This window comes from Phaeodactylum tricornutum, chromosome 28, assembly GCF_000150955.2.
Source record: "Phaeodactylum tricornutum CCAP 1055/1 chromosome 28, whole genome shotgun sequence".
In the NCBI taxonomy this organism is placed as follows: domain Eukaryota; phylum Bacillariophyta; class Bacillariophyceae; order Surirellales; family Neidiaceae; genus Phaeodactylum; species Phaeodactylum tricornutum.
This window is the reverse complement of record NC_011696.1, coordinates 214,244-235,981: the sequence shown is the minus strand read 5'-3', so window position 1 is coordinate 235,981 and position 21,738 is coordinate 214,244. Positions and strand designations below refer to the sequence as shown.

The following is a 21,738-nucleotide window of genomic DNA, read 5'->3' as shown; positions in this document are numbered from 1 at the left end:
CGCTTACTAGAATTAAATAAGTTTATATACTAATCCTCGACATGCATTGCTCGTTAGTCTTCGTAGTGCGAGGTCACTTCGGGGAAGCTTGTCCCGACCTTATCCCGGGCAATCTTGTAGCATTTGATCTTGAGCCCATAGGCATCGTTCTCGGCTCCGCCTGTGTTGAGTTCGACATCGTTCTCCTCTTCTCCAACCAAAAAGCACATGGTGTAAAGGGCAAGCTCAAATTCGGGGCTAACACCAATGAAGCTCGTGCTAACAAACTTTTCTACCCCGTGCCACGAAAACTGCAAGCTGAGCAAGTAGTCGTTCGCATCCGCCAACGCATCGGTCTGACTACGAGGTTTGATGTAGCCACGGTAGTCCAATCCACCCTTTTGTTCTTCCAAATAGAACTGGATCCAATTATGGAATCCGCTAACTTCACCGTTCTTGACTTCGCCCACAAAAACGTGCTCGAATCCAGACGAATCACCAGTCTGTTCACGACGGTAGAGATCAAACCAAATCTTCTTGAGAAGGCCCTTGAACTCTTGAGAACTGGAGGGAACACCGTCTGGGTCTTTAGCACGACAATACTGGTGGCAGAACTGCATCGGTTTCGTCTCCATGACAGCGTTCAAGAAAGTTGACACTTCACTACGTTCCGCGTCCGACACAACTTCTGCGACTCCGGTCTCGGCCGAATAGTTGTCCAGCAAGGCGATGAACGCTGCGTATGTCGGGCGTTGAAAGCAGGCACGATCGACAGCCGAAAAGAGGGGATCATTTGCGCCATCTTCTTTCCAAAACGGTTTCTTGCCCTGCAATCAGTTTAAGATTCGTAGGTGAGCGTTCAAGCAGAAAAGAACGACTGAAAAGCACAAAACAGTGCTGAGATTAAAACTTACGCTTTGAACATTCATTGTATAGTCGGCTTCAGGGTCAAGACGGTTATCGTCCAAGTTCCATAAATGCTGGACGGCTGCGGATATATCCATACCTAGATCTACCGATTCTTCCAGCTTGAGCTCTAAGTGCTTTGGCTTTAAGCAGCACATCTCAAACGCGTGAAGGACCACGTTGATGCAACGGAAGAGTTGAACATTGGTGTCCTTGTTCTCTCCGATGTGTTCGCATCCCACTTTGAAGGCCAAGGCGCGAGTAGTGACGAGCGCCTGGGGTTCCGGGGGGTTGGTTTCTTTAAAGAAAGTGTAGAGCTCCGAGTTTTCGTCTTGATCGACTGAGAGACCATCATAAACGCCTTTGTAAAACTCCTCCACGGCTTCCTCGTCCAAAGTCACCGTATTCTCGAGTGGCTTGGGTTCCATACAAACCGTTTCAATAGAATGCACAATAAAGTTGATGGTGCGGAGCAAGGAGACATTCTTCTCATGATCGTCTTCCGTGATGAACTCGCAACCAATTTTAAAGGCAGTAGCGCGCAACCACGGCAACTTATCCGGCGGCGGCTGAAGTTTTTGTAGGAATTCGGTAAGCTCGGCGGCCTCTTCGCGATTCACCGTAAGGTCGCCAAAGATCTCGCGATAAAATACGTCAACGCGCTGGTCCATGGTTGTAAAGATGAAGTCACTATAGGACGAATGGTCAGAATGAGCTACAGGGATGTAGGACTGCCTTGGCTGAGAAATTTGTGCGTCTTGTTATTGGACCACAAAGAGGAAATCTTTTTGCCGTTTCTCCTGCACATGGATCTTTTGAGTGACATGGATCATATACGACTGGCGGTACTGACAACTCCGCCTTTTTTGGGTTTTACAGTCAATGTACTGTGATTGTGGGTTGCAATTAACCGTAAACGTGGCGCAATTGGCTTATCTTGGGAAGTTCACGGCTTCGCCAAATAGCATCAATCCCGGCACTTACAGTGTATTATTTTGTATTTTTCACAGTTAAAAACTCCTCAGTTTGTAACTAGACGGCCTAGCTAGAGGAATGATACTACGTGAATCCTATTCTTCGCCTCCTGAAGCTTGAATCGCTAGATTCAAGACGAAAAGCTACCTAGAGCGCAAACTGAAACATCATTGTATTTCTTTGATTGAGGACGAAGCAATGAATAAGCTTAGCTATTGTGATGCGACAACACATAGGGATACGTGGTTCCAATTCGGTCTCGATGCATCTGCCGAACCATAGAGACAATATTTGTTAGTATGGTATACCATCCAGAAAGGTAGCATCCATTGTGCTGGCTATCTCTGCACTACCTACCTTGTGGCACACAATTTCTATTTCGAAAATATCGCTTCCAGTTCGCAAATCAAGCTTATTCTTTTCGCCTCCACATAGAAAGCAAATCGTATAGATTCTGCCCAGAAACGGAGGAAACGTGAGCAACACCGGTTTTTTCGGTGTGAATGAGCAACCCGATCTGTAAACTCACGACATTTCCCATTCGGGCGACACGCCAATAAAAATAGATCCTATTTGCTTTTCCACACCCTTCCAGTGGAATTGCAATGTCAAAACGTGGTCGTTGCTGTCGGTATCGGCATTGGTCTTCGATTTTGGTTTGATGTAACCGCGGTAATCAACGGTTCCTTTTTTTTCTTCTATGCAAAATTGTATCCAATTATGAAAACCAGAAATCTTGTCGTCTCGGATCTCACCAACGAAAACTGAATTAAAAATGCAGTGAGACGTAGCCCAAGCGGGTGAACGGTGCTTGGCCGACAAACTACCTCTTACCATGCTCGAATCCAGAGCTGTCCAGAGATCCTCCGCGTTCCCGCCGGTAAAGTTCGAACCATACCCGGAACAACAGTTTCTTGAATGCGGCCTTATCCGACGGAATATTTTCGGGTTGCTGAGCGTGACAATAAGCGTGGCATAATTGCATTGGTTGCGTTTCCATGACGGCGTCCAAAAAATAATCAATTTCTGCTCGTTCTTTGTCGCCCATTGATTCGGCTTGTCCAGTATTTGATTGGTAATTGTCGAGAAGGGCAACGAACGCGGCGAAAGTAGGCTTTTTCCATACGTTCGCGTTGACTCTCGTGAACAGTGGGTCAACGGCCTTATCTTCGGGCCACCAGGGTTTTTTTCCTTTTTGTACGTTAAGAACGTAGTCAATGTCTGGTTTTAATCGGTTGTGGTCAACTTTCCAACACTCTTGTACAGCATCAGAAATGCTCATTGACTTGAGATTCAAAGCGGAAAAATCTGCCGCCTTTGTCGGCTGTTCTTGCTGTGGATGTTGAGGCTTTTGGGGTTGCTGAGCGTCTGCAACCGCATCGGACACATTCTGAAGACACGAAAGTAATGCACCCATCTTTATGCCGTCGAGGAGAAATAATTCCTACTCGAGATGTGCGGGTCGCGAAGTGATTCCATGGTCGGTGGGGGCCAAAATCATCGCCGACGTTGCGACCGCAGGTTCCTGTTTCGTTGTAAATTTTGAAAAACATAATTACAAGTATCATACCGTACGAAACCATCCAATCAAAGCAAGTACACTCTAGCTAAGCGTTCGTTGCAGCTGGTTTCGTATGGTTGTCAGTGGCCAAATATCCGGGTTGTGTTCCATGTACGGAATTTGAGAACATGGTAGAAAGAATGAGCTCCCTCGAAAGAAAACTGGATAGATCTCGCTGCATGGGTTTTGTCACAAACACTGACATGCCACCCGGTTTAGGTTGGTTTTTGTCGATCATTTTGCTCATTTGCGGAGCACTTTATCTTCCGAAACTGCACTCAAAAGCCATGGGCAGTTGTATGACCGTTCAAAGAGATGGCGTTCCTCGTAGCTTACTCTTCCCGGAGGACGATAGCAAATACGATGCTCTAGTTCAGTGGTCCACCCTTCCGGACACGAATTTGGACTTGGGATACATTTGTCCTCACAAAGGCGGGGATACAGAAACGCGCGAGATACAAGAAACTACTATTGATCAAAAATTACAGACTCCTGTCGCTACTGAAGGGAGTACTGCGGATACGATGAGTTCGCCGATCAAATCATCCATTTCTATCACGTGCGCAAAACCGACCGATTTCGGGATACGTTCAACCGAACGTTCCTGCTTGTATTCTGTCGTTGTTGGCCTCTTATTTATACTGGCAGTGGGCTACTTCTTCCCGCAATCAACGAGCGCCATTGGCAACAAAAGAGCGAGCTTATTTACGTCCAAGCCTCCTCTAGCTCCAACTCCCATAGCTGAGCACCATAACAAGGTCAAGCAGCAAAAGGGTTTAAACCGTATGATCCTGTCAATCAATAAGGGTTTGCAGAAAGGGAGACATATCTTGCAACGGTTTAGGCTGGATTTGCCTGTGGATGAAATCGACGTCAAGCCCTTGGTCAACCAAAATGCAAATCCCATCTGCCGCGTTCCCTTTGGCTATTTACTAGAGAGAGAATGCCGGACCACTTCTATCGCAAACACTGAAGCCTTTGTTCACAGCTTAGCGTGATCAATGGCCATTCCCGGAATTTCTCCAGCCAAGCATACAGGTACGAAGGACAGCAAAGAATAGTCTTCCTACGCCCAGTATAACGCTATTACTACTAAGAATTGCTAGTATAATTGATAAGGTAATTGCAATAGAGTCAAAGTCTTACATTACTACAAAGGATGGGGTGTTACTCATTCACAGGCAACGGATTATTTTGTGGGAAAGCGCGGTGAAGAGGTGCACTGTCAAAATGTTTGAGATACAACCAAAACTATATATAAAAACATTCCAAACTCGAGATTCCTCTGTTCGAGTAAAATCCTCACGACCATACTAATTGTATGGTAGTATACTGTAAATAGAGTAATGTAGTCGGGCACAAGATCCAAATCCGCGATCGGATCGCAATCCTGGATTTGTAGCGATTGTTTTGCGCGAGCAACGATCGATCCCGGTCGAGACCCCTCTGCTGCTCGATGTATACGAAAATGAGCCTCGGCTGCAAGGTTCGTACAGAATCTTTCCTTGCGAGTGCGAGAATATCATTTGAAGAAACCGATCCTCACTCTTCTATTTATTGTCGCGACTAGATCAGGATTACGATCTTTTGGTAGTATCAGCAGCGCTAGCAGTACAACGATTAAGAAAGCCATGGGGTTCACCAAGGAAGTTGTCCAAAGCGGTAGTGGCGCTAAGCCTCAACGTGGTCAAAAAGTGACGGTGCACTGTACGGGATACGGCAAAAATCGCGATTTGACGCAAAAGTTTTGGAGCACGAAAGATCCCGGTCAAGAGCCCTTTACTTTTGCGGTTGGTCTCGGACAAGGTAAACTCATGTCACTCGGTCTTTACGTGTATTTCGGAAGAAACTGCACAAGTTGGCTCACCGACCTGTGCCGTAATTTTTGGAAAAACAGTCATCAAAGGGTGGGACGAAAGTGTAATTGATATGAGTATCGGTGAAATTGCCAAGATTCACTGCAGTCCAGATTACGCTTGTAAGTATGGTCTTCTCGCAAAGGGGACCCGTTGTTATTGACAGATCGACCACAGGGACCGCTGCAAAACCCTTTCTTATTTACTGTTGCTGCTAATCTTTTTGTGTCCTAGACGGCCCGGGAGGGTTCCCGGCCTGGGGTATCATGCCAAACTCAGAGTTGGTGTTTGAAATTGAAGTCTTGAGCTATGCCTAGATCGTGAACTTGCAATTTTATACATATTGCTCTTATACTTCATGAGCTGTACACGAATGCTCTACAGACGAAGCCGATAGATCTCCAGCACGGCATCAATTGGGTTCAGGTCATCAACGCAGTAAAATACATTCAATTCAAGCATGCAGCAAAACTTTCACAATGTATAGCCAGCAAGGCCTTTTATGATTCTGCTAAAAATCTTTCTTGTATCGCTATTGTGACAGAATTCCGCTTTCGTAATGTCGTGCTAGAGAAGAATGAATCATACTGTGAGCCAGATTGGCTTTTGTGGTCGGTGGCTCGTTCTCCTACAACCGCTATTGGTAGCCGGTGTTCGCCTTCCTTTGGTGTGTACAAGCGCATCAGACAGTAATAGTAGTTGAGGAAGCTTTCTGATATATGGCCTCTACGAGATAGAGTCTATCTTTCTACAGACTCGTCATTTCATTCACAAAGGTACCGTCGGTTTCCTCCTTTTGGAGATCACGGTAAGCTTGGGCAGACCAGCTATTCAGTATAGCAACCAGCGATTCCAAGTTCCGTGTGCAATATCCCTAGATTTCTGCTCCGTTTGTTTTCGTTTTTTTTTCATTTTTGCTGTCGTCACAAATTTTCGTCTCTCCAATTGCGAGACTACTGTTCCCTTTCCGAAACCTTTAGACCATGATGGCGTCATCAGCCTCTGTTGTGGCTATTCGAAGGGCGTACCGTGATCTGGCGCATATTATCAAACAAATGCCTGAAAAGGATCGGGGAAAATCTTGGCTGGAATTGCGCGAGTCTTTTCGAAAGCCGGTGGCCGCCGGCAAAGGCAGTGAGGAAGAACAACTCGAAGCCCGACTCAAAATAGCCCATGATCGGATTTCGTTCCTACGTATTTCAACCGTGAAACTCAAGCCGCGAGGACAATCGGGACGGTGGGTCTACAAAGATGGAGAAAGACTAACCAGCGTGGATGGGACGATTCGAAATTCGAAAGGCAGAGTGGTGAGCAATTGGGATGGTAACAATTTGGACCCAGATAGTACGAAGCGCCACCGTCAGCAGCTGACTCGGGCGGGCTTTGTGAATAATTCGCACGCGAAGGGGATTTTTTAGACCGGCTGGACGCTTTGTTTTTGTGCGAGACAATATGTCATGGAACTCGTGTAGAACGAAGGTCGTATCATCGCTTACTGTTAGATTGCAATTGAGAAAATTCGCTATTTGGGATGAGCAGGGGTGAAATTTTCGCTATTTGGGAAAAATCACACTGAGTCTAAGTGTTTTTTCTCTCACGGGAAATACTTTCTAAGTAATCGTTTTAGTAAAGAAAAACCCCAAATACTATTAATAGCCATTAAGATTCAATTCAGCAGTTCCCTCCATGAAATTTTTGACTCTCCACCCAGCAGCCAACTCTTTTTTGCCACAACGTGAAGTACAACACTGGCTGAGATATTGGGCAGCGGCGACAAAAAGGAGAAAGCGCAGAAAGCAACGCTAGGCGTTGACAGTAAGGGGGATCGGCACAAATTCATCCTGTCACAAAGGGGGTCGACGGCACTCGAGACCGCCGTCAAATGGCGTCACAAATAGGGCATGGATGTAATTGAGTTGGTCTGCTACCATGATAATGGTCACAACAGGGATCAGCCGGTCTTTACGCAACCCAAACTCTATAAGGAAATCTCTCGTCACCCACCAACCCTGGATATTTTCGAAAAGTGATTGATTGAAGAAGGAACCTTATCCAAAGAAGAATGTCAAGAGATCCGTGACTTTACATTGGAAAGCTATTTTGAAGCTTCCAGGATGAATGTGGAAAAAGAGACGGATTGGTTAAGCTCCAGGTGGACTTAGTCGTATTCGTCCTACCAGCAATGAGGTTGAGACTATGCGCGAGATAGGAATCCGAGCTGGAACGGTTCCAGCCAATTTTAAATTGCATTGTCAAATGGCCAAAATCTTTCAGGGGCGTCGGGAAATGGCGAAGGTATCGACTGGGGCACTGCCAAAGCCTTGGCATTTGGTTTGCCCCAACTAGAAGGGAATCATGTGCGTATTACCAGTCAGGACGTTCAGCGCTTTACCTTTAGTCACCTGGGCGCCGTCGTCAAGGATCAGAATACAAATTACCACGGGCGGTCAGGAGCGCAACAAACGTCACGATGCTGGGGACAATAATGTCCAAGGTTCCCAATGCGTGCGTGTCGAATGAGTGGTTGACAATTGACAAGCTGTTGACCATATGGGCGGAGGCTCTCCAAACAAGGGTGGCGCCATTACAGCATTCCGCCGTCCGAAAGCGCGTTGTACGGGGCCCACTCTGGATGCAATCCACAACAGCGAAAAATACCCGCTTGATCGACGCGTCGCGTCCCGTGGCGGCCAGCGCCAAACCTCGCATGGAAGAGATGAAGTGCAAAGTGACAACCAAATGCCAACGGTCCAGAGTAAACGGACATACACCGCACCTGCAATATACTTTGGCAGCAAGTGATTTTCTACACTACGTTTGTCCGTCCAAGACGGCAAGGCTGACAATTTCTAGCTTCATAGTAGTTGTGTTTCTGACTTTTGTTGGTCGGAAAATTACTAATGTTTTGCATTGGTCAATGCCGGCTCCAAGTTGTCACCATTGGAGGCAACTGACTGTAAATGTGAAGGGATGCCCACATGAAAACAATCCTTGTGATCGAACATAAGATATGTGGTTTTTCTTAACTAAAAAGATTACTTAGAAAGCATTTCCCGCGAGAATCAGCGTGATTTTTCCGTATTCTCTCATTGCAATTAGTACAATTAACATAATACATTTATTGTGACTGACAATTGGTCTTCTGTTTTGTACCAAAGTGGGACGATATCCATTCATCTACACCCAAAACTTTGCAAGCGCTTTTGATCAGCCCGTCTCGTCGTCGCTCGGCCTCAATGATTACCGGAATAGCAACCTTGGGTAGATTAATGGAAGGGTCCAGCGCCAATGCAATGCCCTCTTGTACTTTCACGGCCAGAGCAGCCGAAATGAAGGAAGGATTCATCATAACGTGATGCGCGGCCGCTGCGTCACAAATGTACGAAATGTACGTCCCGAGATGTTCCATGAAGTAATCTTTCCCGCTCGCTTTGATGGTCAATTCTTCAATTTTGTCAATGTACCTTTCTTCCTCGCGCGCATAATCACCGCTACCCCGCAAACGGTTGTTGGAATCTGCGATCATTCGGCGTCCAGCGACTCGGCCCTTTTTGCGAATAAAGGCAGCTAGCACGTCCACAATTGCTCGGTGGTCCTCCTCCGAGTATTCGGCGACAATTCCCACGTCAAACAGGATAATTTTTTTGCCGTCCTGGGAAATGTACACGTTTCCTGGATGCAAATCACCTGTAGATAGTAATGTATACCATGAGAAGGTAGTTGGGGTTAAAGTATGCCGCCAGATTGCAACAAAAAATGCCCTGCGTTCCATTCACTGTGCTTCACGTACCGTGCATAAAATTATCGAGAAAAATCATTTTGCACACCGCTCGAATTCCGGTTTGGCAAATTGCCCGCATGAGGTTGTGATTGTGTTGATTCTCCCGGGCGAACTTGAGAACCGGCACACCGACACAAAATGATTCGACAAGAACGTTCTTAGTGGGTACGTAGCCTTCCACCAGTTTGGGGAACTCTACCTGCGGCACGTCCTTAAAGTTTGCATTGAAACGTTCTAGATTGGCTGCCTCTTGGCGCAAGTCCAGCTGCAACTGTAGCAGATGAGCAAACTCGTCGACGACGCCTTCCATATTGAGCCATTTGAGATTGGCAAAGACATCGAAGGGGACGTACTTGACGGCCCGGACTGCCAACCGCATCAAATCTAGATCGGCTTCGATATCTGACTGAACATTAGGATGCAACACCTTGACTGCCACGTCGCGCATTTGACCCAAAGCGCCGCCACCATCGTTGTCTGTTGACAGGACTTGCCCGTGATACACTTGTCCAATACAACCACTACCAATGACGTCGCCGAGCCGAATCTTGTTTTGCCAATCCTTCCCGAAGGCTTCTTGCAGTTTGGCTTCGGTGTGGGCCCATCGATGCGGCGTGGTGTGATCTTGCAGTTGCGAAAAGACGACACAGAATTCGTGTCCGAACAGGTCCGGGCGGGATCCGGCCCACTGCATGAGTTTAATGACGGCGGCGCCACTCCATTCCACGCAGGTCAGACACATTTGTAGATACCATCCCAACCATCCCGACGCAGGCTTTGTATCGGTGAGTACAATCTGCCGGGCGTCCTTGGCCAACATACCCCCACCGTTCGCATTGTCCGGGTCGTCGTTGGCCGCTTGCGCGGCGTGGAACCACAGGGCAATGGGATACAGCAACACGACGGGTGCGAGTGTCACACTGAGTTGGAGTACCCGTTTCAGGATTCGCCAAACCCGTGCGAGTCGGCGGCGCCAACTGCGGCGTCGTGGCGTCCCGTGCCGATGGATCGGTGCGATTGGGGCGTGGTGTTTGCTACCGTGTCCGGAAATTGCGTGGTCATCGCACCAAACTGCGGGGTAGAGGATGCCGGAGGAACAGCTGACGAGATATCCCACAAGTGGAGCCCACCGTGGCGGCGACGCGATGCGGAGAGGAATACCGTTGCGGATCTTGGTGGACGCGCGTGTACTACGCGTCGCGGAAAGAAAGGTTCGCGACCCCGGGAGCGGGACGTATCCGACACGGTGGTGGCCAAACCATGTCCGCGTTTGGCTGGCGACGCGAAACATTGCGTTTGTATAGAGGTTGTGGTCCACCTCTTATATTTTTGATTGAATTTCTTTGATTTGGTTGGCTTCCAATATACCAGAGACGTGGTTTCCTCACTGCGGTTGGACTATGAATAGTGTCACAAACCCTCGTTGGTCTCTGTTGTTGGTGTGTGCGAGTTGTTTGTGACGGCAGAAGTTGAACCGGAGAAGAGAAAGGAAGATTCCTACCCCTTGCGTTCGATTCGCTACCGTGTCGAATTGCTCTGGCCGAGACACATCTGTGTGAGAACCGTATTCATAAAGGATTAGTGCCACTGATATAAAATCGGATAATTGCATGGCAACTTTGTGTTGGAAGGTATCAATGTGAGATACACTAGATCCAATGAAACCACAAGATAATATGTCTTTGGATGAATCCGGGATTCCGATTTATCGACTGAAACGTTGGCGGACAGTACGCCTTATGATACTAGTTTTGCTGTCGCCATTGGGTCCTCGACCAGAAAAACCCATTCCCACCAACCCGGGGATGGCCGAATACCCCACATTCTCCGAATGAGATCTCTGGACACGACTGGCCTACGTCACACTCAGAAAGATGTTGTCTAGATTGTTTCTGATTAAATATAAAGAGTAGACTCCTACCCATCCAGTGGTAGTCGAAAAGAGTTCGCACTTCTTTGACTGTTGAAAAAATTTGCCATCTCTATTTCTTGAGTCGCTGGTGGTCTAGAATCTGTCAATTCAACAAAAGATTAACTGTCAGTGATCTTTCCAACACCCGTTAGCATTTCCACTGACAAAGGCAAGTTTTTGACGCCGAAGTTCGACACTTGTGGTCAGTTGGGGCCAAGGTTAGGAGACGCCATTGTCCTAGGCCGCACCCCAGCCATTGCCGCGTTCACCACGAGACGGGTTGACAGCGACCGCATCAACATACAAACCGCCAAAAGGCGGCCAAGGCAATCCTCTGCCTGAATTTGTGCAATTATGCCAGCTCTTGCCGCGGCGCGCTGCCGAAAAAAGCTAAGCCTTGCATTGGGAGCAACACAGCAAAAATCGGAACAAATTTTACGCCAGCAATAGCAAGGAGCAAAATACACGCAGACAACAAATAGCTCAGCTACCAAACCTTGCCACGACGCGTCCGCCATAACGCAACATTCATCCGGGACGGATCCACTCAACAATGTTTTGGATGGGGTGTACAATCCGCAGCAACGGAATTTTGCTGCTGATCACTACCAAAGCTTCCAATGGTCCCGCCATCCCAAATTGTAGCTAGGGTTGACCTTGTAAACGCTTGACCATCAAAGAAGCATCACAGATCAACGTGGTTGTGGAAACATATTCCAGCACAACTTGTGTCAACAAGGCAGTTTGAAAGGTGCCAGGAGAATTACATTACCTTTGGTGGGGGTGGCAGCAATCACCTACACAATGCTTTCCGGCAGAGGAGTAGTCAAGGCAGCTTTCCTGGAGGCCGTCAGGGATTCCTGTTGCTTTCCCAATCCAATATGCACGGTGGGACCCTCGCGTTGTACTTCAACAGTACCACTTTTGCAGTGCTACACACACAATGTGGATTGATTGTTTCTGAGTGCAGGCCGGCGGGGATCAGCAATTTCTAGCAGTGGCGCCATACACTGCCAACATAGCAGTGTAGCCACCAGTGGGAGCAATGCATCAATGCAAGGGAACGGTTGTTTCCAAACTGGTGCAACAATGAGTGGTGGTCATAGTAGCAATACTAAAATTTGGCCCCAACGTGGTGTACTCTCTCTTGGCAAGATAAAGTACCGGGAAATCTTGTTTTTGGCAACAACTTCCCGCCACACGCCAATTGACAGCAATGGGGGGCAATGCGCTCTTTCAAGCGTTGGATGGGCCAGCCGGTATCCTACCAACCAACGTGGCATTTTTGGCCGCTGCTATTGATTCTGGCAACTGCGTTGAAACACAAATTATTGTTTCATGACTGGCGCCACGGTTGATTGGTGATCCTTTGCAAACACACAATTCTCACCAAACCAATGCCCCTGTCCGCAATGCAAACCTTCCACCAACCACACCAAAATACTACACTAGTGGAGGGTGGTTAGGTTTCAAGCAGGATCCTTTTGTCCAAGCTGGAGGTGTACAAATCCTGATGCAAATGTTCCGGGAAAAGAGCTTTGTTGGACAGGAGGTGTCCATGTCAAATGATGCCTGCAATTTGAGTGAACAAATTCTTGCTACACAATTGGCATCTTGCTTCAACAAAGCTTTGGCATCCTTGCGCAAACTTGTGTATGCCATTCCTTTGTTGGTAGAAGAACAGGTTATTTTGGATCATGGAGCCTTCCTCCCCTTCCTGTTTACATTGCTGGCCAGCGCTTCATGTTTCAAGTGTGCGGTTGCCTTAATCGAAGAAATTTTGAGTGTCTTATCCCAGTTGTCATTGTCGCAACCGCAGTTGGTAGAAGCCATGACTCACGTGGGTTGCCACCCCAGTGGACAACCAAATCTGAACACAACATTCTTTTTGGGAAACATTCCAGGCTTGTACACGCTCTGGGAAGAATTCAACTGTCAACAACTTGCACATTTTTGTTGTGCTTTGGCGCTGCTCATATTCAAACCTGAAGATTGTCAATTGATGGAAAATTTGACTGCTCTAAAGTTGTTGGGGTTGTTGCAATTGCAAAGGAACAGGGCAGTCCTCTCAGGGCGGGACTCTACTGTTGATATGAATCAAGCAATTTTACTTGGGGATGATGAATCCTTGATAATGCATCTAGTAGCACTCTTGTGAGTTATGAACTTTGACCCATCCTTGCAATGGCTTTCAACCATGTCTTGGCACACTTTCCTTTCATGGCGGACACCCTCATAATGCTTGGACTAGGTGAGCTGCATTCTTGGCCCAAAATTGAGCACCAGGACAAGCTAGCACTGTTGTTGCTGGTCAAGGATGATCCCAATTTGAGTTGGCTAGGCTTGGTGGCGGATTTCCTTGATGGAGAACTATTGCAATGGAGCAGATCAGCTAGGCCCCATTTTACAAGTTACACAGGCGGCACAACAAGCTGGTGTTGTGCTGAGACGTAATCATTGTGCGGAATCTTGATGCCAGGATGCTCCGGCTGGGAGAAGCCGCCAAGTTGAATTGCAGGATGCAGGCAAGGAAGTGGAAAGTTGTGTTTCAGTCAACAAAGCTACCATCAAAGGTTTCAACTTGGTAGCTAGCATCTTGACAGATCTAATACTTCTTAGGAGGCTTTACCACACTCCTTCTGAGGAGTTGGGCCAAGTTTCTGAGGGCATTGAGATTGCTCTCAATGTTGGAGGTTGTCAAACAAGAGGTCAGCTCATCAATACACCGGAAGACACTGCAAATTCCCTACAGTTCAATGCACTGCTCCTTGGCCCATATCAAATCATAGTTTTGTTTGTCCTGTGTACTCTGTTAGGAGGCTGGCGGAAACTGGATGCCCAGGATCTACTTGACCAATTAGGCATAATCCCAGTTTTGAATGACATGTTTCAGCGTCTTCCGTGGACTGAAAATGTTTCAACAGAAGAAGCAGATGCTGAAGCACACGCAAACAATGCCAACACTGGTGGTGAACCATTGGAATTCACAGTCCAGGGTGCAAATGTACCCTGGAGAGTGCTATATGCATTCAGTTCCTGCGACTTCTCCATAACTTTTGCGATAGGGACTGTGATAATTATAAAGGGAGATATTGTCTACTGAGTGATGATGAGCATGCAGTCATCTTTGGGAGCTCAGATAGCAATGTGGCTGTTCCAAAACTTGGTTTGATCTCAAACATTACAAAGGCTTTCATTGCTGAGTCTGACAAGTCTCCTTACAGATTCTGGCTTGCCAGCTGTATTGAGTCATTTCTTTGAGGATCATCTACCGGAGAGCAATTGTTTACTGCCTAATCCGGTTTACTATATCATTTGGTGCAAGAAATTTTGAGTGACCGCCTTCATTGTGCCGGCAGTCTGCAGATTGTTTGATTTACTGGGCAAACTTGGCAAAGGAAATGCCGAGGTTGTGAGACTCCTATTGAGTAAACTGGACAAGGAGCGCTTTTGTAAGCTCTTAAGCGTAGCCGCCGCAAATCTTGTGGATTCCAATGTGTTCATCCATTTGCTGTTGCTGAGTTTGGAACATCTCTCCTCTGTAGACGACTTTCATCCTTTTTCTCTCGGCGGGGACTCATCCGCACCTGAAGCAGCTTGGGCAAGTCAGCAGTCAAGTATGCCAAGGTTGTACTTGACACATTTGTGGTGGGATACAGAATCATACAGTCTGAATGACAGTACCAGTGAGCGTTCTTCTGTTGCGGAAAGCGACTGCAGCGAATCTTATCAATGTGATTGGTTTCCAACATCCAGTATGCTGCAGAATACTACTTACAAGCCAAATTTACTGCACATCAATATACTGTCATGTCTAATGGACTGTTTGAAGGCGTGGGTCACGTTGGTTGGATCTTCTCTCCGTCGGGTGGTTCTTTATCCTCAAATACTTACCTACCTAATACACTTGAGCGTTTGAGCTGGTTTCTCGCGGCTAACCAAGCGAGACTTTTACGTGATCTCCTAGGCGTTGTTGATCTACAAAGCATCAACCACGAGAACATATGCTGTCTGAATACTGCAGTTGTCATTGTTATATTTGCCTATTGACGATTGACGCTTTCTCAAGTATTAAAAGACTTGAGACAAATGAACAATGAAGATAGAGAATCTAAGCGGAGAGCGAATCACGGCAACAACGACGCAGATGTAGTTGGTCTTTCGCTTACTCAAGCTGTGCGATATCTACAATGGATGAAGCGAAGCAGTCAGCTGAAGTGGGGCAGTCGCGACGAAGACAAAGCGCACATGAAAACAATTACAACAGCGGCAACCAAGATGATGTTATCCGACGTTTTCGCGAAGTATTGTGGTTCTGGATTAAATATTACACACACAGAGGTCGTGATCGGTTGAGCCTAGAATTTTCCTCTCATTTGAGGTTTCAGGAGTGGAATGATGTAATATCGCTTCTAATCTAGGACAGTGACTCTCCACTCCTGTCCGGCTTCCTCGATCTCCATATCATCGGGGCGCCTCGTGTGATTGATGGTCCTGTTCGCGGCATTTAACGTTCTCTCTTGGACTCTTATATACTCTAGACGAAGACATGGATAGTTGCTCAAATCTACTTCTCTTCTCTTTAAAGCAGTCAATACGTAGCTCACTTACCGTTTTCTTGGCTATAGTGTCAGCTTCGTTCCCGCCGAAATCCTTTCGGAGGTCTCCATTAGTCTCGCGAGGAAATGAAGGTCTAGTATTGTATCGGCTTCGCCAGGGAACTTCTGGTAGTATTTTCGGACAAGTCCAAGATCCCGCTGCTCCATTCCGTGAGAAACCTCAAAGCTCTTGTCGGAAACAGAGGCGATGCAAAGTGACAGGCAGATCATCAACGTGTCTTGGGAACTTCTGCTTCCCAAATCGTTCCACACATTCGATACATGATGTAAATCCGAACCATTTTTAGCTCGCGAAGAGAGGAATTGCCGCGCAAACACAGATGAGAAAGAGCCTCCTGCTTTCATTGCAACAGAGAGCTCGGAAGTATGGGAAGCGTTACCAAAATTCCGTTTCTTAACAAAGAAGCTGTATCTGTGCGTGTCCACGAGATTCAAGCGCAGTGGGTAATATGAATCGGACACAACACGAACCGAAAGAATACTGTCCTCCGTATTCATGAGAAGGAACGGAGTTTTTATATGGGGAGACTGGGAAAAGACTTGAATCGGGACGCAAACTCTTTCGCCGGAGTCGACGTCGAGTGACACAATCTCCCTTTTTTTTACTGCAAGAGCGTAAAGATGACGTAGTGCCTGTAGATGGCAACGATTGTCCGAGCTCGAGTCAGGAAAACGAGGAAAGAAAGCAGATACTAGAGCAGCAATATCCTCTGGTTCTCGCCCGAGGGTTGAAGTCCCCCCGCCAAGAAAAAGAATACCAATTGACATTGCGTAGATCATATGATTGCCGTAGTTGGTGCTCTCGTCAACACGCCATCGAATCACCTTGAAGAGGCGCAATGCGTCGAGGTCTCCGGTTCCCGCCAGAACGATGGCCAGGGATATTGAGGCCAGACCGAGGCATGTCTCCAGAATAGCAAGGTCTGGCCTGCAAGCCGTAGCTACAGCGTTTGCACCTTCCCTCATGCCATTGAGCTCAAAAATCCTCTCCGTCAACACAGCCTTCGCCTTTTGGTCGCCCGTTCCAGCATAGCGCAGACCGATACTAAAACATGCACCAGCGAGGACATGGGTATATATCTGTCTGACAGCGTGACGATCGTACTCTATCGGTCGACGGGGCTTCTGCGATAGTCCATCCATCGAATTCTGTGCAGCGGTTTGCATTTCCTTGTACGCTCTGGCCACTACGATGGGCATTTGACTTTCAATCCAGTTATTAGTGGGAGTAACGTCAGCCCACAGAATAAGCGCTCTGGATAATATACGAAGTGTAAGGAAGTCTGGCCGCACAAACTCGAGCAAGAAGTGCGTCTGTGGAAGGGCCATCGCTGAGGCAACTGTTCTATTTCCGGTCTTCATATACATCAAACCCAATGCAATGGTAGCCCCTGGAGCAGTTACATCAGTGTTTATTGAAAGACCTTCGTATACGACAGAGCACTTTTCAATATCGCCATTGTCGTTTGTGTCTGAAGCACTGAATCGCTCGTTGGATTCGCGAGTTCGTTGTGATTCGTCGTGGTCAATACCTCCTAGCATGTATCGATAAAGACGTTCTTCCACACGAAGGTCGGAGATACCTGCCGCCCTCTCCACGTCTCTCGAATCCTCACCGAGACACAAATTCACCATTCCAAGCGCAATTCCGCAAGAAAGAGTATATGCCTCCCTGTCAGAGACGCTCATATCACTATCGGGACGCTTCCCGATCTCGTTCAGCAGAAATTCTGTCATCATTCGGTGAGAAGACCTCTGAAATAAAAGGCCGGCGCCTGTCACTGCTGCAGCCTGCACAGCACTGGCAACATCAATTGCACTAAAGTGTTGTGGTATCAAACTTGGAATATGGAGACAAAGCATCTTGGACACGGCCATGTCACAGGTCCCTCGCTTGTTGGCTGCGAGACCCATCAGGACACCAACAGTAGTCGTTACAGCTCCCTGGGTCAAATACTCATAGATGTCAGACATCTCGAGAGCCGTCAGATGACCCCTAAACCCAAGAGCAAGAAGGAAGCCCCCGTGTCCATGAGTCTTCGAATCATGAATGGTGCTGCCTTCAGTATTGCTATCTTCGGTTGACGTAACTGTAGGTTTCGACGGCCTATTGTAGATTATCCAAGTGCGAGTAATCAAACGGTTTGTACTCGACCCATCATCGCTCAAAGGCAGTCTTAAACCAGCTGCCACTCCGTTGTGGAAATCTGGCCACACTTTTAAGTCTGCAGGGCATTCGCTCGTGTCGAGAGCCAAAACTGCATTCGTTGGAGGAATTCGAGCTTTGAAGCAAAGCTCAGGGACACGCAGTGGTTCTGCGCCAGTGGGTTCAAGACTCCCGATCGTTAACATTCCACGCCCAATAGGTAAGGCCAATACACGGCGACTGTGTAGCAGCAGTTTAGCTTGTTTCTTCTTCTCGTACTCGTGATCGGAAACTTCAATCGCGCGCGGTACCCGTAAGAAAGCGGGCTTCGACGACCGTAAGAGACGTGCGGCTTCACGAATGCGATTGTCGGCTGGAAAGAGCACAGACGATACAATTTCGAGGTTCTGCAACCCATCTGCATCGTCGTCTGTAGAAGGTGCTTCTGTCTCGTCAGACTCATCTTTATGAAACGAAGGAATAGCTGCCTGGCTAGCATGTGCTGGTGGAGGCGAAAACCTCCGACCCGATGCGTTCATGCTGAGATCTTCTCGCCCTATAAGTAACCATGCCTCTGGGGACCAGGCGGATGCAGTATCCAGCAATTTCTCGTCCGCGCGACAACGTTTCAAGACCTCTAGAAGTGGGAGCACCACCCCAACAGGCATCTCGTCTCGGAGCATGGCGGCATTACCGTAGCCTTCTTCCAGCAAAATCCTCACCACAGAGAGCTCAGCATGTTCACTATCATCGTTAAATAAGGCCTGGTAGACTCGCACCATCGATCGTGATCGGTGGCACGCGGCGTTTCGGTCCGAGATGCTATCGAAGATCGGGCCACGTTCGGTCTTCCCATCAATTCTCAGCCCGATCCACGTAAGAATAGATGGTGGCAATGGCAACGACGTAAACGAAATGTTGTTGGGAGCGGACTGGGGGAAAATTGTATTTGTACAGCTTAGAACTTCAGTGCCAACGTCAGTGGCCAAGAACTCTAAGAATGGACTTGTGGGGGTCATTTTCTCGGCCCAGGAGAATGCGTGACAGACGTACCCAAGCAGTTTCGACAGAGGGACTAGTCGCTTTGCTCGATGCGCGACCGAAAGCTTGTTTTCTTCGTATAAAAACAGGAGGGCATCAAATAAAGGCGGAACAATGGGGAGTCCATTTTCCCGAGAACGCAGTACTGTGGCTGCCAACGACGAGATGGAATCTAGTAGCGCTCGTGGCGCGTCATCTCGTGAAAGTGTTATAGATGGCGTTGTTGTTTTGAAAAGCAAACCTTGATCCTGATCCTTGTACTGTCGATGGTAGTCGGAACCCACCAAAGCTTCCCACGAAGTCGTAGACTGTACCTTGGCGGACGGATTTGTTTCAGACCTTGTCCCCCACAAGGCTAGTTCCACGATGTGTTCGAAAACGGCAGCAAACGCCGTCCACGCCATGTCGCATCGCACACGGCCCGTCGCTTCCGTTGCCAACGCCTGTGCCAGGCGGACCGTATCTGCCCGCAACGCGAACGCGAACGCTTGGTTTTCCGGTCGTGGAAAAAGGGCCGCGTCCCAAACCGCCAAGGCATCCCGGGTCAAAGGACTAGATTCCAACGCCAACGAAAGAGTGGCGCGTACGATCTGTTGCCCGCCCCCGTCCCCGAACACTATCGACACGCGATCGCCCAATCCATCCTGTACATTGACCACTGGGCCACGGTAGGGAGCGGTGACGGACGCAATCGGTAAATTAGCGCGGTACAGTACCAAGGCTCCGTCTGGATCCGCCACCAATATATCCGTGGCCATTTCCGTCCGGCGATTGACCATGGGTGGTGCAAAACAGGCCGGGACCGGGGTGGACTGAATTGGCTGGGCCCCGGAACAGGCACGCCGCTCTATCAAAGTGACTTGAAAACCATCTTGGGCGTTGGGCTGCAACGCCAACAAGCTCAATTCTTGCGTGTCTGTGCTAGAGGCAGCAAGGAGACATAGCGTCAGCGTGCCCGAGCCGGACACGTTAGATGCCAAAAAGACACTGGTGGCGGGAACTCTCACCGCGCTGGGCTCTTCCCGATAGACGCACTCAACGGCAATCTTGGGCTCCATGGAGGCAAAGGGACTACTGGCCACTGCATTGCCCCCCGGCGATCGACCATTGGATTCGTGGAGGATTGACGTTTCCTGGGTGACGGATAGCGTGGAACGATTATGAGGGGACAGAAAAGACGAGTTCGGCGCTAATCGAGGGTCGTTGGTACGCGGTCGGGAGCGGGCCGCGGAAGTATTGACCGCGGCGTCGATGGCTTGACGGGGCGTGCGCCGGACGCCGAGTGCTTCGGCCAGAGCCTGATCACGCGATACGGTGGGCGGCAAATGCACGGCATTGCCTCCGACCAGAAGACCGGTTCCTGCCGCAGTTTCCACACTCTCAAGCCAGAGGTCGACGTCGTCACCTCCTACTTCCCACTCCTGTGCGGTATGGTTCGTTTGGTGCCATGCGTGGGACATTTGGTGGAGAGGGATGGTTTGGGAAGGCGCCGGCGGCGCCTCGCGCACGACCCATACGGCGTGTCGTTGGTGCACTTGATGGAAGGTGACCATGAGCACTTGTTTCTGTGCCTGCGGTGACGATGAATTCCGAGTAATGTTGTTGTCGTCACTCCACTTGGCCGTCCCCACCCACAAGACCGTTTCGTGCACATCCGTGACCAGATTGTTGTGCAACACACTGCTCGTCGATACTTGCCGGACGGGCAACACGTCCGCGAGAGGATGTTGCAGGGTAAACAAACTGGCGACGGGTGGCAGGTGAGGCAGCCAGGACGGTGTGTGGGGGGAAGTGTGCGGTGCGGGACGGGGGGATTGTCGAGAAATACGCGGTGACACACTATCGTCCAGTTCGTCGTTGGGGAACCGGGGTGGATTCCGGTGACGACGGGGTGGAGCCTGGAGGATAAAACCATCGTCGACGGTGTGTGGTAGGGTTTGTTCGTGTGTGTCGTCGTTATGGTCATATTCATCGTGGTGGTGCGGTCCATCGATTTGAGTATCTTCGGCGTCGGGCATCCGCTGCAGAAAGAGTCCCCCCACTTGATCGAGACTGTACAGACCGGCACATTCAAACGGCAAGGATATGGTGTATCCTTCTCCTCCCGTCAGTATGGTGGTAGCGGATTGATCGGGGTAGACGTCGTAGAGCACGAGGGTTGTTGGATGTACGAGTACACACAAGACGGTGTGTGGCGCTGGATCACGCGTAGTATCGGTCGCAAAGGAGGTCCATACAAGTGCTGGATTGGGTTGCCAATCTCCTCCGTATGTAGAAACAGCGGCGGCATCTTGTGGAATGACAAAGGACGCGTGTGTGGTGCTGGTGGTCTTACGTGCGCGGGCGTTGGTGTGTTGTTGGTCGAGGACGCGACCGTCGTCGAGTCCACTCTGTACCACGACACGCCATCCGGTACCGTCCCGTCGACGTTGCCAGAGGGTTTCGATACTCCCGTGGTGCACGTAGTCACTGGAGGATGCAATGGTGGTGTCGTTGGTAGTCGACGGGCGTCGTGTACAGAGTCGTTGGAGGGTTTGGTAGGAATCCTCGGGATGGTACGCTGGTTCCCCGTCGCATCGTTCTTGTTGTTGGGATGCCGACACGTTCACCAAGGACGTCAACTGCAGGGGGACTGGTGTGGTAGACATGACAAGGTACGGTGAGGAATGGGTATGGTATCCCGGTGCGATGTAATATTCCTCCCATGGTCCGGAAAAAAGGTGCACGGTGGGTGCATTGGAAGGAAGGGACGATATCGTGAGGGTTGGCAAGCGAAGGTAGGGTCAGGGTCGGTGGAAATCTCGAACGAGACTGGACATCAAAACATCACTGTCACAGTGTCACAGTTTGCGGTTCTGCAACCTACCACCGGTATACTAGAATGGTGGCTGTACTTTTGTGTTCACTCCATCCGTAACGTGTTGTGACAATGGTACGTCCATCACACCCACCACACGACAAT

General features: G+C 48.9%; 6 protein-coding genes across 6 annotated transcripts; 2 read left to right on the top strand and 4 right to left on the bottom strand.

Moving 5' to 3' along the window:
* Nucleotides 1-80: 80 nt before the first annotated feature.
* On the bottom strand, nt 81-977 carry PHATRDRAFT_2819 (predicted protein; the record flags this gene model as incomplete). Its single annotated transcript, XM_002185118.1, has 2 exons — nt 81-806; nt 894-977. Coding segments are annotated over 2 exons (810 nt in total), but the record flags the coding sequence as incomplete, so codon positions are not given.
* Nucleotides 978-1,974: 997 nt separating this feature from the next.
* On the bottom strand, nt 1,975-3,413 carry PHATRDRAFT_50299 (predicted protein; the record flags this gene model as incomplete). The annotated part of the gene is made up of 5 exons (XM_002185117.1): nt 1,975-2,128; nt 2,218-2,314; nt 2,390-2,624; nt 2,695-3,250; nt 3,309-3,413. 5 exons carry the CDS (start codon nt 3,411-3,413, stop codon nt 2,069-2,071), a joined length of 1,053 nt encoding a protein of 350 aa, XP_002185153.1. The 3' UTR covers nt 1,975-2,068.
* Nucleotides 3,414-3,619: 206 nt separating this feature from the next.
* On the top strand, nt 3,620-4,419 carry PHATRDRAFT_50298 (predicted protein; the record flags this gene model as incomplete). The annotated part of the gene is made up of 1 exon (XM_002185201.1): nt 3,620-4,419. The coding sequence occupies exon 1, from the start codon at nt 3,625-3,627 to the stop codon at nt 4,417-4,419; it is 795 nt and encodes a 264-aa protein (XP_002185237.1). The 5' UTR covers nt 3,620-3,624.
* Nucleotides 4,420-5,052: 633 nt separating this feature from the next.
* PHATRDRAFT_51271 (predicted protein) lies at nt 5,053-5,811 on the top strand (the record flags this gene model as incomplete). The annotated part of the gene is made up of 3 exons (XM_002185200.1): nt 5,053-5,227; nt 5,319-5,399; nt 5,512-5,811. The coding sequence occupies 3 exons, from the start codon at nt 5,053-5,055 to the stop codon at nt 5,592-5,594; spliced, it is 339 nt and encodes a 112-aa protein (XP_002185236.1). The 3' UTR covers nt 5,595-5,811.
* Nucleotides 5,812-8,395: 2,584 nt separating this feature from the next.
* PHATRDRAFT_50296 (predicted protein) lies at nt 8,396-10,418 on the bottom strand (the record flags this gene model as incomplete). Its single annotated transcript, XM_002185116.1, has 3 exons — nt 10,014-10,418; nt 9,068-9,978; nt 8,396-8,964 (listed from the first exon to the last, which is right to left on the bottom strand). Exons 1-3 carry the CDS (start codon nt 10,118-10,120, stop codon nt 8,396-8,398), a joined length of 1,587 nt encoding a protein of 528 aa, XP_002185152.1. The 5' UTR covers nt 10,121-10,418.
* An 8,172-nt stretch (nt 10,419-18,590) lies between these two features.
* PHATRDRAFT_41214 (predicted protein) lies at nt 18,591-21,424 on the bottom strand (the record flags this gene model as incomplete). The annotated part of the gene is made up of 2 exons (XM_002185115.1): nt 18,591-18,699; nt 18,789-21,424. 2 exons carry the CDS (start codon nt 21,422-21,424, stop codon nt 18,591-18,593), a joined length of 2,745 nt encoding a protein of 914 aa, XP_002185151.1.
* Nucleotides 21,425-21,738: the final 314 nt, after the last annotated feature.